General features: G+C 34.3%; 1 protein-coding gene across 8 annotated transcripts in view; it reads right to left on the bottom strand.

Annotated features, from left to right (window-relative positions):
- Ziz (dedicator of cytokinesis protein Ziz) overlaps positions 1–20,810 on the bottom strand; it is a 292,231-nt gene that overhangs the window by 241,858 nt on the left and 29,563 nt on the right. For all 8 annotated transcript variants that reach the window (XM_085811589.1, XM_085811587.1, XM_085811582.1 and 5 more), the window contains exons 6-7: positions 20,066–20,197; positions 1,791–1,974 (exon numbers count right to left, since the gene is read on the bottom strand). In XM_085811589.1, the coding sequence (XP_085667715.1) occupies positions 1,791–1,974; positions 20,066–20,197 (316 nt within the window). The remainder of the gene's footprint in view (positions 1–1,790; positions 1,975–20,065; positions 20,198–20,810) is intronic.

The following is a 20,810-nucleotide window of genomic DNA, read 5'->3' as shown; positions in this document are numbered from 1 at the left end:
TTCAGCCAAAAGCAAATACAAACTTCTCATTTGATAACAACGAAAAAGTGTTTTCAAATATTTTTCAAATGATTACTACAGTACAAAGTCTGTAATCCGGACTCATCGGGACTTCGGCGATTCCAGATTAGGGGTTTTCCCGGATTATAGATCTTTAATTTAAATTTGGTAAGATGACATTCAGAAATTATACAATTAAAAATATGAAACCGTAATTTATGAAATAAAGAGCAATTATGATCTAAAGGATATCAAAGTTTACAAAAAAAAAAAAGGCTTAATATTTATTTGTTTACTTTATTAAACATTTCTTTCAATGTAAGTTGTTTAAGTTGCTTCATTTTTTGTGCTAATACTTTCTCTTTAATTCTATAAACAGACATAATTTCTTGTTCAGTTACAAAGTTCCACTGTTCAAGTCCTGTAATTGCTGTGTCGAGAATACCGACTAACTTGTCAATAGAAATTTTTTTATTTTCAATAGCCTCTTTGTCACTTTCTTCACTATCGGAAGTGGTATTTTCTGGATCTAAAACCATACTACAGATTTCGCCGTCCGTTAATAGATGGATGATTGGGGCATTGCCATCGCAATGAAAAACTTCTGTTATCTCATCTTCATTTATTACCACTTCTCCACATTTCTTTACAAAATCCAATAACTGGAAAATTTACCTTTAGTTTGCGATGTCCGAAAACCTTCAAATTCGCGGCTATCATCATCATTGTTCTCACCATGAAATATGGTACCTGGCCATAAATTATGCCAAGCATTTTTTAATGTACTTGGAGCTTAATTTTTATGAAATAGCACTATAACTCTGCATACCATTCATTCATACAAAAAAAAGTTTGTGGCTTTGAGGTCCGGATTATAGATCATTCCAGATAATGGACGTCTGGATTACAAAATTTGTACTGTATATATTTTGCTCAGATCTGCATATCTCTCATTGCAATTAAATTTGTAGTGTTCCTCCTTTTTATTCTACTAAGCTAAGTGCTGAGGAACCTAGTGAACAGCTAAGCAAGTAATCGCTTAAATCCAAAAACAGAAATGTAAACTCAAGAAGGGTCAATTACCCTTTATTTTTCTCAAAATAAAGATATACAGTCGGCCCCTTTCTTAGGGCGTACAACAAAGCCTCCATTTCGGCTTAACTTAAAATGTAAGAAATAAGAAGTAACTCATGACTAAGTAAAGAGATTTAGCTGAAATTAACACAATTGTAACCTATTTGGCCCGCAATATTAAACTACCCAGCGAAGCTTTCAAAAGGCACATAATACAGCATAGCGTAATAACAGTTAGAGAAATGTAACCAAAAGACAAACATGCACTATTCAGAAAGCCTAACTCTCTCTCTCGAAGTCGGTAAAACTTTGACTTAAATACTTTCTACCACTCATTTGCATTTAATGAGATTCAAAAAAACTCTTCTCGTACGGAATTGTAAAGTGAAGCGAGAAGACATAGGAAAGGTTCATAAACTTAAAATAACTGTTATAAAATTAGGATATACCTTACAAATTAACTCACAGTTTTCTTTTTCGACCAATACAGAACAGCAGAACTCTGACAGATAGAAGCATAAATTAAAGTAATAGGATTATTTTTACAAATAATTACACTTCCCACCTTGAATGAAACAGATCAATGAAGAACTTCATTTAAAATATAAAATTATTACTTTTACATAAATGACACTTCCATGTATTAAAAACTATATATTTGCTGGAAGGAAAAGGTATTAAGGTCTACATTACAGACAGTATTTAGTCATTCTTACCACAACTTTCAGGTGATGTTGCTTGCTTTTTGTTATTTTCTGAAGAATTTTTGGCATTTATAATTACAATATTTAAACTGGAAATCCAACTTTCCATTTCTTTTTCATTTTCAGCTGCTAAAATGCATGATTTGTGACCATCTGCCATTTGCAACTCAAATCCTAACTTGCTGCGTTTAGAACTCTATAATAAAAGAAAAACTCCACTATTTATTATATAAACTAAAAAATTATAATAATGATTCCATTTTATTAACATTTTACAACTAAAGTAACAAAAATAAAAAAAAAAAAAAATGTCTTAATGACTCTAACTCTAGTGAACATAAAATTTAAAATAAAGGAACAGAAAAGAAAACTGATACACCGGACACAACAGGTCCGTATGTATGCTCACTTATTTTTGCAGCATTAACAATAAACATTATCTGTTTGAGATCTGAAAAATTATATTCTCATTTGTTCTGTATTACAGATTTTTTAATATTGCAGGCAAGGATAATGTAAACTGCTTATGCAAAGCATTTAAGCTACTCATAAAACATTTAATGAATTACAAAAAATGTCCCATGCTTAAAGAATGCCAACAGCTCACAAATAATGTTGAAAGGCTGTCTCATCTCCCTTTTTTGGACTGCCCATCACAAACAAAGGTAATCTTGTTCCTACAGAATTTCATTAATGACATCTGGGATCCTGAAATAAAGAAAGCCCTGTGAATGGTGGATGTCAAGAATTTAAAAAGCACTTTAGTGAACATCGTGAAATTCGAGGGAGCCCAGCAAGCAACTTGTATAGATTATCACCCAATCACAGCTGCTCAAGTCCAGGAGCCAATGGATCAGGTGACTGCTCATCTAGATAATTTAACTAGGCAAGTGTTTGGAATTAAAGATGAAGGAGTTAAATCCATCCACCAAATCATAGCTCAAGATGATATCACCACACCAGTATGAATAGAATACCAGTAATATCAGCAACAACAGAATTTTTAATTCCTGCATTCATAGCTCAAAATAGAAATTTCCATTAGCTCAAAAGGAGTACTAGTAGCCTCGGCACTCATCGACCTATTGAGGACCGTTATCTGGAAAGGTTGCCAATGTAACTGATAAGTCATTACGAAAAGTGAAGTGGTTGCAGCATGTAATCCAGTGACGAAATATTAACCTTCGTTAAACGAAATATTAACATTGATAAGTTATATTAATTAATATAACTTGCGTTAAACAAAATATTAACCTTCCACCATCTTTGCAGAGCCTAGCATCACAGTTATCGCACAATGCACAACTAAGCCATGAAGAGAGAAATGCTGCAGAATGTTTCATTCAAGAATTTCATGATGTTTTTTCCCACTCACCTTCTGACAGGGATTGAACCAGTTTGACACAGCACAGAATAGATACAGGAGATCATCCACCAATCAAGCAGCATCCAAGACATCTACTGATTTCTAAACAGGAACAGGTAGGATAAGTTCTAAAGGGCATGCAAGAAAGTGATGTTATAGAGCCTTCAGGAAGCGCTTGGACAGCTCCCATCATCTTGGTCAGATAGGAAAAAGGTTCAACTTAATTTTGCATTGACTATTGCTGCTTAAATGATGTCAAAAGGAAATACAGCTATGCTGTTCCTATAATTGATGATATTCTGAGCACTCTTTCTTGAAGCAACTGGTTTTTTGACACTTGGTTTAAAGAGTAGATATTGGCAGGCACAGATGACTGCATTTATCACCAGACAAGGACTTTGTAAGTTCAAAGTGATGCCATTAGGATTATGTAATGCACCAGCAATATTCGAATGCCTAATACCTCATGAAGAACGGGCTGAGAGGTCTTTCCTATGAATCCTCTCTGATATATCTGGATGACATCATTTTCATCAGGAAGAATTTCCAAGAGCACTTTGAAAATTGGGAACTCGCTTCTGATATTAAAGGAAGCCAATCTAAAACTAAGTTCTCCCAAATGTAAATTGTTCAGACAGGAAGCGACTTGGATATGTTACCTTTGCTGAAAGTTCATGTTTGGATCTAGAAAAAGTGTTGGTAGTTATTAACATTGGAAACGCCCCAAAAACATGCAACAGCTGAGAACTTTCCTGGGCTTTTGAACAACTATAGGAAATTTGTGAAGGCCTTTTCTTCAATCTCAACACTCCTTCACAGACTGACAAATAACAAAAAATGTCCTTGTGGACAAAGGAATGTGAGGATGCATTTAAAAACCTGAAGGAAGCTTTAACATCTGCGACAATCCTAACATATTCTCAGCTTGACAAACAAATTGTTCTTGACATAGATTCGAGACATGAGGTGGTGTGGTGGTGTATTTAATTATGGCAAAGCACACTAGGGCTATCTGCCTAAGGGGAGGGATGCCTTTCATGGAGGACTTTCTAAGGGAAACTGGCTCGTATACACGTTACACATGGGGAAAACCCCGAAAACGCCCATGCAGCCAGCCCGTTCGCGGGATTCGAACCTCGGACCGAACTACCAGTGTTCAGCGACTTAACCGCTCGGCCGCTGGTGGGCCTATTCGAGACATGAGAGTGTCAGAACTGTTTTGTCCCAAGAAATAAATGGTCAAAAGCATGTCGTAGCATACTGGAGAAAATGTCTATCTAAAACAGGAGAGGAATTATTACGTCACCAGAAAAGAGGTATTCATCACAGTTAAGGCTGTGGAAAATTCTATCATTATCTCTATGCTAGAAAATTCCTGCTCTGGACAGATTGTTGACCTGGCATTTAAATTAAAAAAATCCTGAAGGACCAATAGCCAAATGGATACACAGACTCCAGGAATATGACATCACTATCCATCATTGGAAGAGATTATGAAATGGAAACCTTAATGCTCTGTCTAGAAACTGCCCAGAAAGCTGCTGATATTGTTCCAGGATCGAAGCAAATTCGCAAATTAATCAGGTGGCATGTAAATTACAACTTCAACATCATCTAACCCAGACCCATGAGGTGACGAAGAAGTCAGAAAAGACCAGTAAGGAAAAAAAATGGCAACATTAAACCCATCCATTGTCTTAATGGAGTCTTCAAATAGGGAAATGTCTAGCAAGACATTTCAGTCTATAGTCCTATGACACAACAATACTGGGATCTCTGGGACTCACTCAATATTCAAAACAGTATCATGTTCCGGAAGCTCAAATTGGATGAAAGGCATTCCAATGGCAGCTGATACTTCCAAAATCCCGGATCCCAAACATCCTTAAATAACTACATAGCTTCTACTAAGGGCTGACGTGCAAAAGTGGTGCTAATCTTGTGATAACTGTGAGAGCTAGAAAGAACTGGAGAAACGTAGCTGAGGAAAGCTGCAACATTACAATGTAGCAGCATGATTTGAACACATAGCCATTAACATCCTGGGACCTCTGCTACAAACTGCTGATGACAACAAATACATCCCCGTTGTCATTGATTACTTCACAAAGTGGCCTGAAGCTTAATCTATCCCTGGTGAAAAGGTTGTCATGGTAGTAGAGGTAATGATACAGCACTGGATTTCCAGGTTTGGAGTTCAATCAAAAGGAAGGAATTTTACCTTGGCTGTAATTAAAGAACTCTCTAGATTACTCGGTATAGCAAAAACCCCAATCAAATGGCATGACAGAAACGTTCAATTGAACCATCCCTAACAATGGATAATCCAGATGCTCTTTGGTTGTTACCGTCATCTACCCTGTGATCTCTTCTTTGGATGCCTTCCAGATATGCCTTCATCGACTGAGAAGTATATCCAAGATCTCCAGGCACAGTTTGAAGTGATGCATGTGCCTGAGGACAAGCTAACTTTCTGACAGAGAAATGAAGACTCGACATGACATGAGAGCTACACAGCATTGATTCGATAAAGGTGGCAAGATGTGATTATGGAATACAATTCGCTGGAAAGGACTTTCTCCTAAACTACAGTCTCCCTGGGACAGTCCTTACACAACAACAAACATCGTAATTCAGAATTCTAAGCCTAAAGTCAGTCATTACAATAGGCTAGCCTCTTACTGTGGTCATAGTACATAGTCCCCATAGTGCATATAATGTAAATAGTATACTAAGTACATAGTTCTATTTGCATACAAAATCTGTAAATTCATGCATTTATTTATTTATTTAGTGATTGATTTTTCATTTATAGATACTATTGTTTTAGTAGCATACTCACTTTTCTTAATTGTAAGTATGGCTTCCTGTCATGCAATGCCCAATACGGTCAATCCTTGGGAAGGGAGCAATAGTACGAATTTTATATATATGTAAATAATTTTAGTAAAATTATATGTAAAATTGTTGTACATTTTGTATAATGTAACATGAAAATCTGAAGAAGCAAAGCTTTGCCAGAAAAATAAGAATACAGGGCAAGTTTATTTACCATTGAGTAAATGGCTATCTCACTGAATTGGCGACATATCACCAAGCTGCAATGCTTCTGGTGACTAATTTTGTTGCCAAATTTTGCTAAGAATTGCAAAAAGTGGCCACTCTTAGCGATTATTTGGTGACATTTTGGTCCAGTCCATGTATAACTGTAATTGGTATTGTGATTGAATAAATGTAATTAATCAATAAATGTAACTGTAACCAGCCCTCCTATGCCTTCCAGTAATTTTGAAAAGTAAAAAGTATCTCTTGGCAGTGGGGGAAAACTATATGAGATTGGACAGAGCATCAGTTTCTGAATTGTTTAGTTCAGCGCGAGTTTGATTGTGATATCTCTGTGTTAGTTTCACTCTTTAGATGCACTTTGCATTGCATTGTCTTAAACATTCTTAGTAGCAGGAAGTGTAACAGCTGATTGTGTTCTCTGATACTGTGAAAAGCTGTATGAGTAGTTTCGTGGAAAGTTCCAGAACTGTGTAGTGTTTCTTTGGTAAAACACATTTTATACAGCTATCATCAATTCCAATATTTATTAAATTATTTCTCAAGTAACGCATGGTGAGAATTTGGTGGCAACATTTGAAAAATAATAAGCACCAAAAGTGAAGTTTAAATGAGGTCTGGTGCTAAAAAAATCCCAAAGACTAGGACAACTTTAAAACTGAGCTGATGATGCTAGATCAGAATCAAGATGATGCAAGAAGAAAAGCTGTCATCTCTTTGGGCCTCAAACAACAGTTCATAGGTTGCATAAGGAATGATGAAATATACTAAAATAAATCATCTAAAGACAAACTTGTGGCTAACATCAGCTTATCAGTAAGAACGCAGATGAATAGCAGAGAATGCAATAAATGAAAAGACATACTATTCATAAGTTATTGCCACATAACTATATGACCACTAAGATTAATTACGAGGGCCATCCAGGAAGTAGATTACGTTTCCGTCTGTGTCCGCTAGGGGCGGGGCTAGCGCGGCCATCTTGGGGTCAGAGCGTTGCGCAGCTCAGTCTGCATCTAGCCGTGCTAGTGAGAGGTTCGTGCTGTGCTCCGTTCAGATACTGTGACGGTTTGAAATGTCTGCGTTAATTGAAAATCCCGCGAGCTGCGAGGTGCGCTCAGTAATAAGGTTTCTGACTGCAAAAAACTGTAAACCGATAGAAATCTATCGGCAGCTTCGTGAAGTGTATGGGGACAACATTATCACTGAAGGTGGAGTGCGTCAGTGGGTCATAAGATTTCAAAATGGCCGAACCAATGTTCACAACGAAGATCAAAGTGGGAGACCCAGCATAGTGACCGCCGAACTTCTCGAAAAAGTCGATGCTAAAGTCCGTGAAAATCGAAATTTCACAATAACGGAACTTTCTTTGAGTTTTTCACAAATTTCGCGAAGTTTGTTGCACGAAATCATCAGCGAAAAGCTTGGTTACCACAAGTTTTGTGCAAGATGGATTCCAAAAATCTTGACAGAGGACCACAAAAATCAGCGAATGGCTGCAGCGTTGAACTTTTTGGACGCTTACCATAAGAATGGTGACTTTTTACTCGATCGCATCGTTACTGGTGACGAAACATGGGTGAAACATGTGAACTGTGAAACGAAATTGCAATCAATGCAGTGGGGGCACACAAGTTCTCCCCAAAAACCCAAGAAATGCATGCAAACAATGTTGGCAAGGAAGATGATGGCGACTGTTTTTTGGGACAGAAAAGGTGTAATTTTGGTGGACTTCCTGGAAAGAGGCACTACAATAAACTCTCAAAGGTATTGCCAAACTCTCCAAAAACTCAGAAGAGCAATTCAAAACAAGCGCAGAGGAATGTTGAGCTCTAAGATCTTGTTGATTCACGACAACGCCCGGCCCCACACGGCAAATGTCACTCGTAAAGTTCTTGAATCTTTTAAGTGGGAGTTGTTTCCTCATCCGCCGTACAGTCCCGACCTGGCACCAAGCGACTTCCACCTATTCCCAGCAATGAAGAAGTGGCTGGCTATGCAGCGTTTTGATGACGACGCACAGCTGCAAGAAGAGGTAACGAAGTGGTTGAAGGCGCAGGCGGCCGAATTTTTCGACGAAGGAATTTCCAAGCTCGTACATCGCTATGATAAATGCCTTAATTTGTATGGTGACTATGTAGAAAAGTAGTATTTGAGTGTGGCTTTCATCTGTATATAATAAAATTTGTTTCCTATACTTTGTTTATTTTTTTATTCCAAAACGTAATCTACTTTCTGGATAGCCCTCGTATATTGTTCTGAAACATTAACAAAACAATCTGTACATCAATTACAGATTGTTCCTGAAACATTACAGAATAGTAATAATTCAGTAATGATGCATAGTTAAGTTTTTCACATCTTGCATTAAATCCACAGATTCTAAAAACTTAATATCCAAATTCTCAAAAATAAAATGTCTAATATATACAGAAAACTATCACATAGGGTTAAATTTTCAAACAATAAGCATTTTTCCAAGATTCCTAATCATAATAACCATCTATAATAATTTGCGAACATTCCATTTTCATACCTCTCTTCAGACTTAGTATACCTGTGCATTCTTGAGAATTTTACTGCATTTATACAAAATGCTCTTCTGTTTATATAATGATGGACATGAAATGAATATGTAAATGCTTTTAAAATTCCCAAAAGTTTTTAAAAGTATAAAATAAATGCCAATATACATATAGAGAGTGTTTAAACATTTTTAGAATGATTTCAATACAGAATTTTAAAAAGTAAATGTTTTGGAATAAAAATTTCTGGTAACAGCTTATTATTTAAAATGACAAATTTTATTTGCTACTTTTAATTTTTTTTTAATGTTACATATAAACAAGCTGTGAACTGAAGGATATGTTTTTGTGCTTTCAAAAGAGAGACATTCCTATTCCATAATTTAAAAATGTTACGCAATGCATGGTATTTCTAAGTGCAAAATAAAGAACATTATTAATCAGAAAGAGAAAAACTATCAGTCATTACTTCCACATGGAAAGAAAACTCCACATAAATAACAAAAAAAAAAAAAAAATTGTGATTAATAACAATTTTTTTAATAAATTGTGATTAAATTTATTAATAAATTTATAAATAAATTGTGATTAAATTAAATTTTATTAATAAATTGTGATTATATAATGTTTCTAAAATTGTGATTTATAACAAAAGAAAATCCACCAATGCAAGAAAACTATTGAAAGTCTTTAAATACATTTGCAGCGACAATAAATAAAAAAAAAAATAAATAAACCATGATCTACAGCTTAAAAAAGCTAAAAAACATTATGTTTATCAGCTTTTGTTGAGGCATTTGGCTCAATGCAGAACAATTTATAGAACCCTATATGAAAATCATTCAGCAGGAGATAAAGGGAAATACATATGATCCTTGATGAAGCATGGGTTCACCTAAATGACTGCAACAAAAAATTGTCTACTTTTATAAAAAAATATGCACATCTGGTTCTATCAATGCAAGGAAAGTTTCAATTAAGGGTTTATGATTTCCACAGAATTCCTTTACAATGGGAAATTAAAAATAAGAGTGGAAAAAAATGTTAAAATCAACTCAATGTACTATCAACAGAAAGCTTTACATCCAATATTTACAAAAGAAATAACATTTCTTTATCCTAATGACTTTCAAAGAATGAAATTTCCTTGAAACAAAGCAGCAAGTCATACTCTGAAAAGTACTACTGCATACCTTGAAAAAATGAAGACTGATACAAGTATTGCATATATACCTTTTCAGTAAGCCTTCTGACATTTCACCTGTGGACTATTCTTCTTTTTCCCCATCGAAAACAGCTCCTTCACAGTGAAAACCCACCATGACTGATGGACTCTGGAGAGTAGTGAAAAAAGAACAGAAATCAACATCCCTGAAAATCTTATAAAAGGCCCTTCTATCGCGGAAATCACAATGCAGACTTGTAGTTAAGAAAAAAAAAAAAAAGGTTCTCAGCCAGAACATTTAAAAAAAATATGCCAAGCATTTTAAACATTAATTAAACGACGCCAAAATCATTCTAAAAATGAATAAACACCCTCTGTATATATGCAGCATCCATATATGAGATTATTAATTGAATGCCAGTGAAATTCTAAATTCATGACTATCTGTCACTGCATTTATGAATGCAAATGCAATGCAAAATTAGATTCACAAACTGGAAACAACAAAACAACCTTGTGTGAAACACACCGACTAGAAATAAAGGAGATTAAATGAAGAACATGTGGATTGCTAAACTAAAGAACTGAACTAAAGATTGAAAGCATATAATATTTTAAAACTTGTTACTTTATCAAAAGAAATTGTAAAAGACACCATCTAAATTCTCCCTCATGAAAAAATATTCAACAGAATGGAATGCTTTATGTACTAATAAAATTTACAATTGTATAAAAAATTACTAGGAATTGTCACCTTAATTGGGAAGCAAATCCAACATCAATAAAGGAAATAAAAATGAAATCTGTATATAGCAAGAATAGCCACCTCTTTTGTAGTCAGAAATGACTCTTTTCATAAAAAGTTAATTTCAAACTAAAAATCAAATCTACACAATTTAATACATTCAAATTCCCATGGGAGATCAATGTTGGCAAATAAAGAAAAAGTACTGGGTTTGGGGAAAAGTTTGCGGCATTTTTGGAGTAAAATTCAAGTCGTTTTCTTATAGTGTGAAAAATAATTTATTTAAACCAAATATGCTGCATTATTATTTACAATGCTTTGGCATCTTTTGGGCAGAGGCATGATGCATGCCATCAGTGAAGAACTTTCTGATTGAAAACGGTGGTTTCTGGTTGGAAAACTGAGTTGAGTTGTTTTCACAGGCCTGTTTTGAAATCAGCTTAATTCCACTGAGATAGTTCTGCAGAGATGGGAACAAGTGATAGTCTGATGATTCTATGTCTGGACTATACGGTGGGTGCATCAAAACTTCCCAACCAAGCTTGTGCAGTTTTTGACTGGTCATCAAAGAAGCATGTAGTCGGGTGTTGTCATGATGGAAAACAATACCTTTCTTATTGTTCAATTTGGGCCATTTCCTTTCAATTGCCTGGCATAATCTCTCTAGTTGTTCACAGTAGAGTTGAGAATTGATTGTCTGCCCAACTGTGGAAGCAGCTCATGGTGGACGATTCCCTTCCAGTCCAACCAAACACACAGCAGCACCTTATTCAGCATCAATCCTGGCTTTGCGACAGCTTGTCACGGCTCCCCATCGTTTATCCACGATCATTTACACTTTCAATTGCTGCATGTGATCTCTTTTTCATCCCTAGTTATGACAGGTTTGAGATTCAAAACTGTTTTGTGGTCAATGCCCAGCTCCATACCAATGTTGACACTGCTGATATGCAAATCTTGCTGGACCTTTGCTAGAATTTCATAAGTTTTTTCAGTGATTGGATGACCAGAGTGTAACTCATCTTTTATGCCAAAATTACCAGAATGAAAGCAAGAAAACCATTTGATAACATACCTTCACCATACACAGCACAAATTTTTTCACAAGCCTGTGCAGCATTCTTTCCTTTGTTGTAATAATATTGTAAAATATAAAGCAATTTTTCGTTACTTTTCGCAATTGTCAAATGCACATGACTTTCCACTCACTGTACCACATTCAATGTTTATAAACTCACAGTAACGCTTGAAGAATCACTTTTCCAAAGAGCATTTAGTGGTGTCACTGTGATCTGTTTTTCCTGAGTTATTTTCCACTGATGCCAGATCTATGAGAAAAAATGGCACGAACTTTTTCCCAGACCCAATATAAAATGATATAATTAAAATTATATAATATTAATCAAAAAAGCGATTTTGCAAAATCACTTTTTGATGACACACTAGTGATTTTGCAAAGATATATTATCTAGTTATCTAGTTAGCCAAAATCAAGCAAAATTACTTTGGCATCAACCTGATGACCATACCTGACATACGAGATGAAACTAGGGACAAAATCAAAATTGTCCCTAGCTTAACCTGGGAGACATATAATCACATTTCGTTAATTTTTATCATGGAAAATATTATAATTTTCTTGTTTAAATATACCAGAAGAAATATGTGGAAAAGAGAGAGTAACGCTAATTACAGTACATCATAATTAAATCAGTGTCTCATTAAATACTATTCGTAGAAAATTAGAAAATGTATACAATATTAAATAACACCACAGCTTGAAATTCAGAGGTACACCAATATGTATGTGTACAAATATGCATGATTATTTTGTTTGACCAAGAAACACTTGAGGAAATAATTTTGTGCAGTTTAATATAATGGAATGAAGAGGTTCAATACAAAAAAGTAGCACAAATAAGCAAAAAATAACAAGTACATAGCATATGCATATATATTAATTAAATTTTCTTACCAAAATAGCTTCACAAAGAACAAAGATATCCACTTAAGAAAGCAATATAATTCAATATGATCTGATTCTTTAAAACATTTCCACAAAGACATATTGCTGGTGGATATTCAAATGCAGTGAAATTTAAAAGATATAAATTTCATATTATTGCTAAGATCCATCAATTAAATACCCTGCTTCAGCAAATTACATAGAAGTAGATGAATATGAAACATATCCTAACAAAATAATCTAATCAATATGAAGAAAATGACTCAAATCGAGCAATAATAATAGTAATAATACTTGTCATTTTTGATATCATAATTCTGACAGCTTGAGTCCAGATTATGCAATCCTTTTGCTATAAATTTCCTTAATGCACTTTATTTCATCGATATGTCACAACATATCTGGTTTTGTAAATAGACTGTAAAATCAGTTTTACAAAACAGTAATTCCAAGGCTTCAAAATACTACAGAGGTCTGACTGATAAAATTAAAGATTACCCTTCTCTAATTGATTGTTACATTTTAGTAAACTTCATTACATGACAAATTCATTATGTCAGTTCTTTTATAAACCACTGTATTCTCTCTAATTACCATGATTTATAAATCAGCAATGCTGCTCGATTTGGAAAAGTGAATTTCTCTGCTCACACCAACCCAAACACAGTACTTTCACTTTCAGAAGACGTAAAGCTTGAATGAAGTTTAAAATGTTTACATACATATTTTTTTAAGCCTGAGGTATGACAATAAAGTTCGATTAATAACATCATAAGATGTGCATGTATGGTAGTGGGCAATGATGAAACACAGAAAAGATACTCTATAACACATTTGAATATGTTCGAGTATGGCATAAGAATAGGCATTGCATGTAAAGGTGTAGCAGTGCTGTAAAATGGAGCAGCAAATGAATCTGATGTTCTATTTCAAATTTAGTAAATCTGTAAAAGAATGCCATGATATGCTGAAACAAGTTTATGGAAATGAAGCTGTATCTTTCAAGTGTGTTTATGTATGATTTAAATGCATCTGTAAGGATAGGATTCCATTCAAGATGCTTGAAATGGCAGCTATGATTGCTGTGACAGAAACACTGAAAAGTGAAGCTGATGTCAGCCAAAAAGAGCAACAATATTAATGCATACAAGAATGTTTTTCCAGATTTATTACAGAAATCCATTATGTATATCCAAAATATGCTGGCTAGCTCCTGGTTGATAATAATGGTCAAAACATTTGGCCTTCATTTATGAAACAGTTTCTGGTTGGAAGAGGAGGTGTATCTTTGATCACCTATTGTACTCACTTTGCAGAGATACAGTCAAAAGTCGTTAATCCGAACTCGTCGGGACGTCGGCGATTCCGGATTATCGATTTTTCCGGATTATAGATCATCAGTTTAAATCTCGTAAGATGGCATGCAGAAATTCTAAAATTAAAAATATGAAACCGTAATTTATGAAATAAAGAACAATTATGATCTAAAGGGTATCGAAATTAAAAAAAAAAAAAAAGCTTAATATTTATTTGTTTACTTTATTAAACATTTCTCTCAATGTAAGTTGTTTAAGTTGCTTCATTTTATGTGATAATACTTTCTCTTTAATTCTATAAAAAGACAATTTCTTGTTCAGTTACAAAGTTCCGCTGTTCAAGTCTCGTTAATTGCTGTGCCGAGAATACTGACTAACTTGTCAATCGAAATTTTTTTGTTTTCACTAACCTCTTTGTCACATTCTTCATGTCTTTATCCATTTTTTTGCAGTAATTCCACTTTTTGTTTGTTGGACATCGAAACATACTTTCGTTTTGTAGATCCTTTGGAAGTTCCAGCATCGGAAATTCTATTTGACATAATCAAAAGTTCAAGTTTACTTTTATAAAATTGCTCTTACAGTCTGCAAAAAATAATAAGCGGGATCCAATTCGAAGATTAAGGAACAACGCAATCATTAACATTAACTGAAATAGATAATTAGATAATTTTAGCTTACGCCGTCCGTTATACATTAAACGTGCAGGCGAAAACGTATTCTGCACTTGCGCACACGCATATGCGCAGTAGTCAAGGTCTTACGCGCACGCATAAAACGCCTGTGCGCATGTGCCAACGCGGCGCATGCGCAGAAAGTTTTTAGCTTTGAGGTCCGGATTATGGGTGTCCAAATTAACGACTTTTGACTGTATTACATTTTTCAAAACACAAAACAAGAAAAATCAGCTATATCCTTCGCAGGATTCAAGCTCTGGACCTTCCAAATGCCAAATGTTTTCTCAGATTAAGCCAAGAATCTTTTGGTTTATGAACACATTCATTAATTTTTTTGTCAATCCATATATATATATATTGCTTTTTTGCTGCTAGATGGCATTGATGCCTATATATCTGGGAGCACTAACCCAATTGTCTCAAATGAACATGTCCTTAAAAGGTGACATTCAACTTCCATTATTTGTGAAGATAGTTTTATAATTTGTTGCTCGTGTCAAAAGTTATATTGATTTGAAAATGAGTGAAATATGGGAAGAAATACGGTATATGATGCTTTTTTTACTATAGAAAAGGTAAAAATGATTCAAAAACATGCAGAAAAATTTGTCAAGTATACGGTGAGAATGGCTTTGAGTAAACGAAGGACCCAGCAGTGGTTTGTTTGATTCTATTCCTGAAATTTCGATGTTGAGATTGGAAGGGAATTGTCCATTATGAGTTGCTGCAACCTGATGAAACCATCAATTCGGCCCTGTATGCACCGTGAAGATGACATCCGTCCTAGTTCGTATCTTACAGAACTGAAAGTCATTTCTGTGGAAATCAGTTACATTGGCATACAAGGCCTGTTGTTCAGTACATTTTTTTTTCTTTTGTTAAAAGATATTTTGAATAGCACAGTATTGCACATGAACATTCATATTACATAATTGAATATTATATATAAGGGAAATTATATTGCATTTATTAAATGCATATGGCAGTGCATTAAATGGGCACTACATTTGGTGTATAAATAAGTCAAATGTGCTACATTTAAGTGATGACAATCAATGTGGAATAAAGAAATTTACACTACAGGATATATATAAATGACATTATGAAACACTGTTATTGGTATTTCTTGTGTTAAATTGGCATATTTACTATATTAGAATGAATATTCATATTACGAAAGTTAGATAACTGTATGTAACAATGTATGAAAAATATTTACAAATATTTGTATATGTCAAGAAGTTGATGCAATGGAACAAAGATTTTTATAACAAAAGCAGAGTTGCCAACTCTCCCGATTTAGGCGGGAGACTCCCGATTTTCGACCGCTCTCCCGCCAACCCGATTTACAATATATTTCTCCCGACTTTTTCTTATTCTTAAAATTTCTCACGATTTTTATGCAACTTGGCTTAATACTTTGTTATATGAATAAAAAAAGTGCTTTTGGATGTCTGAAAGCAATTGAATTTTCTCTACATTATATCTAAAACAAAACCTTGCGAATCAGATAGCTTCTGCTTTGTGAGTGAAAGCATTATACGTATCCAGAAACGTCATTCTCCAGTTCTCCAATGGTCTTCGAGCTCCACTGCGTGTCAGCTGGCATATATTAGCCAATGAGGACAAAGCAAGTTGTTATTTGGACGTTCTTTTTAGTTATTTCGTTCATTTTGTCCTGAGTTGTGTGAGTACACGTGCCTTAGGGAAATAGTTTTAGAAATTATCATCTTTTGTTACGTCTGCGAGAAAGGTGAAATACTCGTGTACGTTTCAAAAATCGTACACAGTTGACTTTCCTTCCATTATTTCCTCAAGGAAATGTAATAAATTTGCGATGTGTACCGCCTGTCGTTGCGATTTTTCAATTTCGTATGTTGGAAGGGCGGATGTTCTCAAACATGTGCGTACACAAAAACACAAGGATAACATGAGTTGTTTTGAAAAAAACGAAAAATTCAATTTTTCTTCGGAAACAAAGGACCAAAAAGTTATTAATGCAGAATGTCTGTTCTCTGCCTTTTTACTGGAGCACAACCTGCCACTGAATGCATCGGATCACGCTGCAGCTTTATTTAGAAAAATGTTTCCCGATAGTGAAATCGCTAAGAAATACTCAAGGTGCAAGAATCAAAACAGGTGCAATTGTTAAAGAAATGGGTTTGAAAAATAAATCTTCAGTTATTGATTGCATTAAAACAGCTCCGGTCTGCCTCTCTACTGATGGAAGCAATAATACCGATTCAAAACTGTATCCAATTGTTGTTTCTTTTTTTGATCCAGAGTCTTCAGAAATTGAGTGCAGTTTACTTTATGTTTCCACTTTAGAAGGACATTTGACAGGCTTTAATATAGCACAGCTAATTATTAAAACTTTAAAATAAAACTGCAGGCACTCTGGATAATTGCTTAGCACTTGGTGCCTATAATGCACCAGTATTGGTAGGCTTGGAAGGCTGGTGTTGCAGGCATCTTAAGAAAGGAAAATTCAGATTATGAGGTGCACCTATCACCTCTTAAATTTAGCAGCTGAAAAAGGGGACACTTCTTTACCAATAAATGTGGATGAACACATTGTTGATATTTATTATTATCTTGAAAGGAGTTCTAAAAGGAAGGAAAAATTGAAACAGTTCCAACAGCTGCATAACAGCAGTTTACAATTAGAAAACTTGGATGAAGTAATAAAATCAGCTACGATTGACACCCAGTGGAGTTTAATTGCAAAACTGAAAGGTGCTGATGGAATTTTAAAATATAGTGAACTGTCTAAAATTGTGTTGGCCATCTTGACAGTTCCCTATAGTAATGCAGAGTGTGAGGGGATCCTCAGTGTTGTTGCGAAAACGAGGACTAAATTTAGATCTAATATTAGAGATGGCACATTAGAAAAACTTTTATTAGCGAAAGCAGGCCTACGTGGCAATTGCTGTGAACACAATGATGAAGTTTCTTTCTTAAAGAAAGCAAAATCTGCCACTATTTATAACATTTGTACAAAAACTGATTAAAGAGTCTCTTTTTTTTTTTTTTTTTTTTTTTTTTTAAACGATGCGTGTAATAAAAATTTTTTTATGTGTAAGGTATTTTTGTGTTGCTTGCATTTAAGAATTAGTTACTACTTAAAGTTAATTCATTATTAAAAACTATATTTTTATCATTTAAAAAGTCTTTTTAACATTGTGAAAAATCTCCTGATTTCTTAAAAAAACTCCTGATTTCTTAAAAAAATCTCCTGATTTTTGAGTGTCATAGGTTGGCAAGTATGCAAAAGTGTTAAATATATATACAGTAAGACCCCGCTTAACGCTGTTTCGTTTAGCGCTGTTTCGGTTTAGTGCTCTTTTATTTCAACCCGGGGATTCCACGAAATCGCTCGCAGCATACGGGGATTCCCCAAAATATTATGCAGTGATAGGTTTCAAATACATATCCGAAAGAGTGTACTTGTATTTCTTGTTTGGTGCGGTATTGTACAGACATATTTTGAAGGGGTAAATGTGGAAGATGTCGAAGAAATAATTCAAGAAGCAGCGGCTAGTCTTTCTAATGATGAGCTCAAGGAATTAACTGAACAAGAAGAAAACAAAAGTGTTGACAGCAGTGATTCAGAAGAAGAGCAAAAAGAACTTTCGATGGCGTTTGTAAAAAGGAGTTTGTCTACCATAACTGAAATAATGGATCAATTCATTGAAAATGATCCGAATTTTGACAGGAGCTCAAAAGTAAGGCGTGGTGTTAGAGATGCTCTATCCGTTTATGAAGAACTTTTAAGAGAACAACGCAAAAGAAAAAGGCAAACAACATTAGATGCTTTTGTCACAAAAAGGCAGAACACTGAAAACGCGGAAGGCTAACTAAATATGACTGACTTAGAATTTTATTTGTTTTTTTTAAGAATATTCGTTTTGTTATTTATATTTTGTTTTTATTTTTGCAAGAAATAATAATGTGGTATTAATTTGGACTTTAAGAAATAAATGTTTGGTTTTATTTTTATTAAAAAAAAACATACTTTTTAAATTTAATACCTAACCAATTTCCTAGCCATCTTCCCCTAAACCAATATTTACATGTAAAGATAGCCTCGTTTAGCGCTGTTTCGCATTACGCTCTACTTTGATGGAACGTATCCCCCGCGTTAAGCAGGGTCTTACTGTATATATATGTATAATATTTAAAAAATTAAATATTTATCTTATAGGAGCTGAAATTGTAATTTAGCTACTTGGGGAATGATTGTGATGAAAGCTGTTCCAGATTACTGTGTTTTTGCAGCACAGTATGTAGAGATAGCATGCAGTTTCGATAGAGCAACATTGTTATTTCGAATATTATTCCACCACGCTGTGCAAAACATGGGTGCTGGTTTTTTTAGGTGGAACTTCGCTGTCAAGCAGCATTCACAGTAATAGTGGTCTGGGCTGCCCACTTTCCCCACAGTCGCAGATGTCTGTGCTGAAAAGACCAAACCTATGCAGTAGGCTTTGTACAGTCCACGTCCTGCTAGGAAATGCGACATACTGCCAGTTTTGCTCTGCAGATCCATGCTTACACTTGGGAGCATTGCATGTGTGCATAGACTCATTGTAGCATCATTCCAGCGGGTTTTCCACTGTCTTATGATAAGTTTGCATGTGGAATGCTTTAGAAGCGAGATTGAAAGTGTTGTTGGACACTCGAGTAGGAATGCACTATTGGCAACTTCTTTAGACATTATATCTATACTTTCATTTCCTAATATTCCTACGTGCACTGGCACCCAACAGAGTACAGGACGAAAAGGTATAGGGATATTAAGGAGAATTCTCTGTATTTTATGAACCAGAGGGCTCCTGCTCCCTGTACTGTACACAAGTCGACCGTTTGAACGAAGCAGTCCAGTAAGGGCAACCACCAATCAGTTAGAATTGCTAACCAACAGAAAGGGAGTTGTGTTCCATCATGACAATGCGCGGCTACACACATTTTTGATGACTCGGAACAAATTGACGGAACTTAGTTGGGAAGTTTTGATGCATTCACCATACAGCCAGGACTCTGCACCATCTGAATATCTGGTCTGTTTCAGTCTCTGCAAAATTCTCTTGATGTAAAAAATTGGCCAACCGAAGCGCCGCTGAAAATCACTTGGCCAAATTTTTCGACTATAAACCACAGAAGTCCTACATCGAGTTTAAAATATTTTATTCATTCAGAACATTTGGATTATTAATTAAATCATGATTATTTCATTAAATGATAGGAATATTATTTACAATGCACAAACTGCACACAGTAGATGAAAAGATAGAATAAGCAATAAATTATTTTACTGGATATTTTTGTTTAAAATGCCATCATTCCATGTAGAATTTTACAGAAGTTTTATAAAATTTATTTAGAAAAGTCCCCCACTTCCATGATAACATAAAAGAAAATTGTAATCTTGTATTATGTCAGAATCTTATAGGAATTTACTCACCCTTGTAACCTTATTACAAAAGTCCATACATAATGCACCTTTAGAATCTGTTTTACGTTCATCTTTATGAAATTCTAGTATGTGAGTTCCATCAATTTCTTGACGTAAACTTACAAACCTCCGTTTGAATGACTGAAATAATAATTAAGGTAAGTTATTTATATCATTTTATACAGTTTTACATATTTAAAAATGATATGCCTAAAATTAATAAATTTTTCAAATACAGTTCTTTAACATGAAAATGACTCTCCTTTTTTCTAGTTTTAAAGCAAAAAGAATTTAAAACTCAGTATATGTATATAATTTTAATTTAACGAATCCCAATTTTATTTAAGTTTTATTATGCATTTCTCTTGTTCCATTAAAAAAAAAAAAAAAAAAAAGATGCAAATATGAAAGTACTTACATAAATTACTTACATTATACAAATAATACAAACATAAAGTAAAAGATGGAAAAATTAATAGAAATTTATCAGTTATAAAAATGGAGATTGATGGCAAATCTCTTTTAACATTATTGCTAGTAAGCAAAGGAAAAGGTGACTGAAGTGTACTTCAAACTGCTAATTTACGAGTGAAAAAAAATCTACTTTTAGTCAATGAGAAATATAGAGACAAGTATTTGGCTGTTTTCATGTTAGAAATTCAAAAGTTAGGTACATTTTCAGCAAATATTTTTAGCTTATCAATCCAACTTAAAATTTCTACTTAATTTGTATTCCACAAATTACAGATAAACA

The sequence above is a fragment of the Stegodyphus dumicola genome, chromosome 2 (genome assembly GCF_044657685.1).
Source record: "Stegodyphus dumicola isolate Sdum_Otavi_A_Nest chromosome 2, ASM4465768v1".
Classification (NCBI taxonomy): domain Eukaryota; kingdom Metazoa; phylum Arthropoda; class Arachnida; order Araneae; family Eresidae; genus Stegodyphus; species Stegodyphus dumicola.
This window is presented reverse-complemented; position numbering and strand designations above follow the sequence as displayed.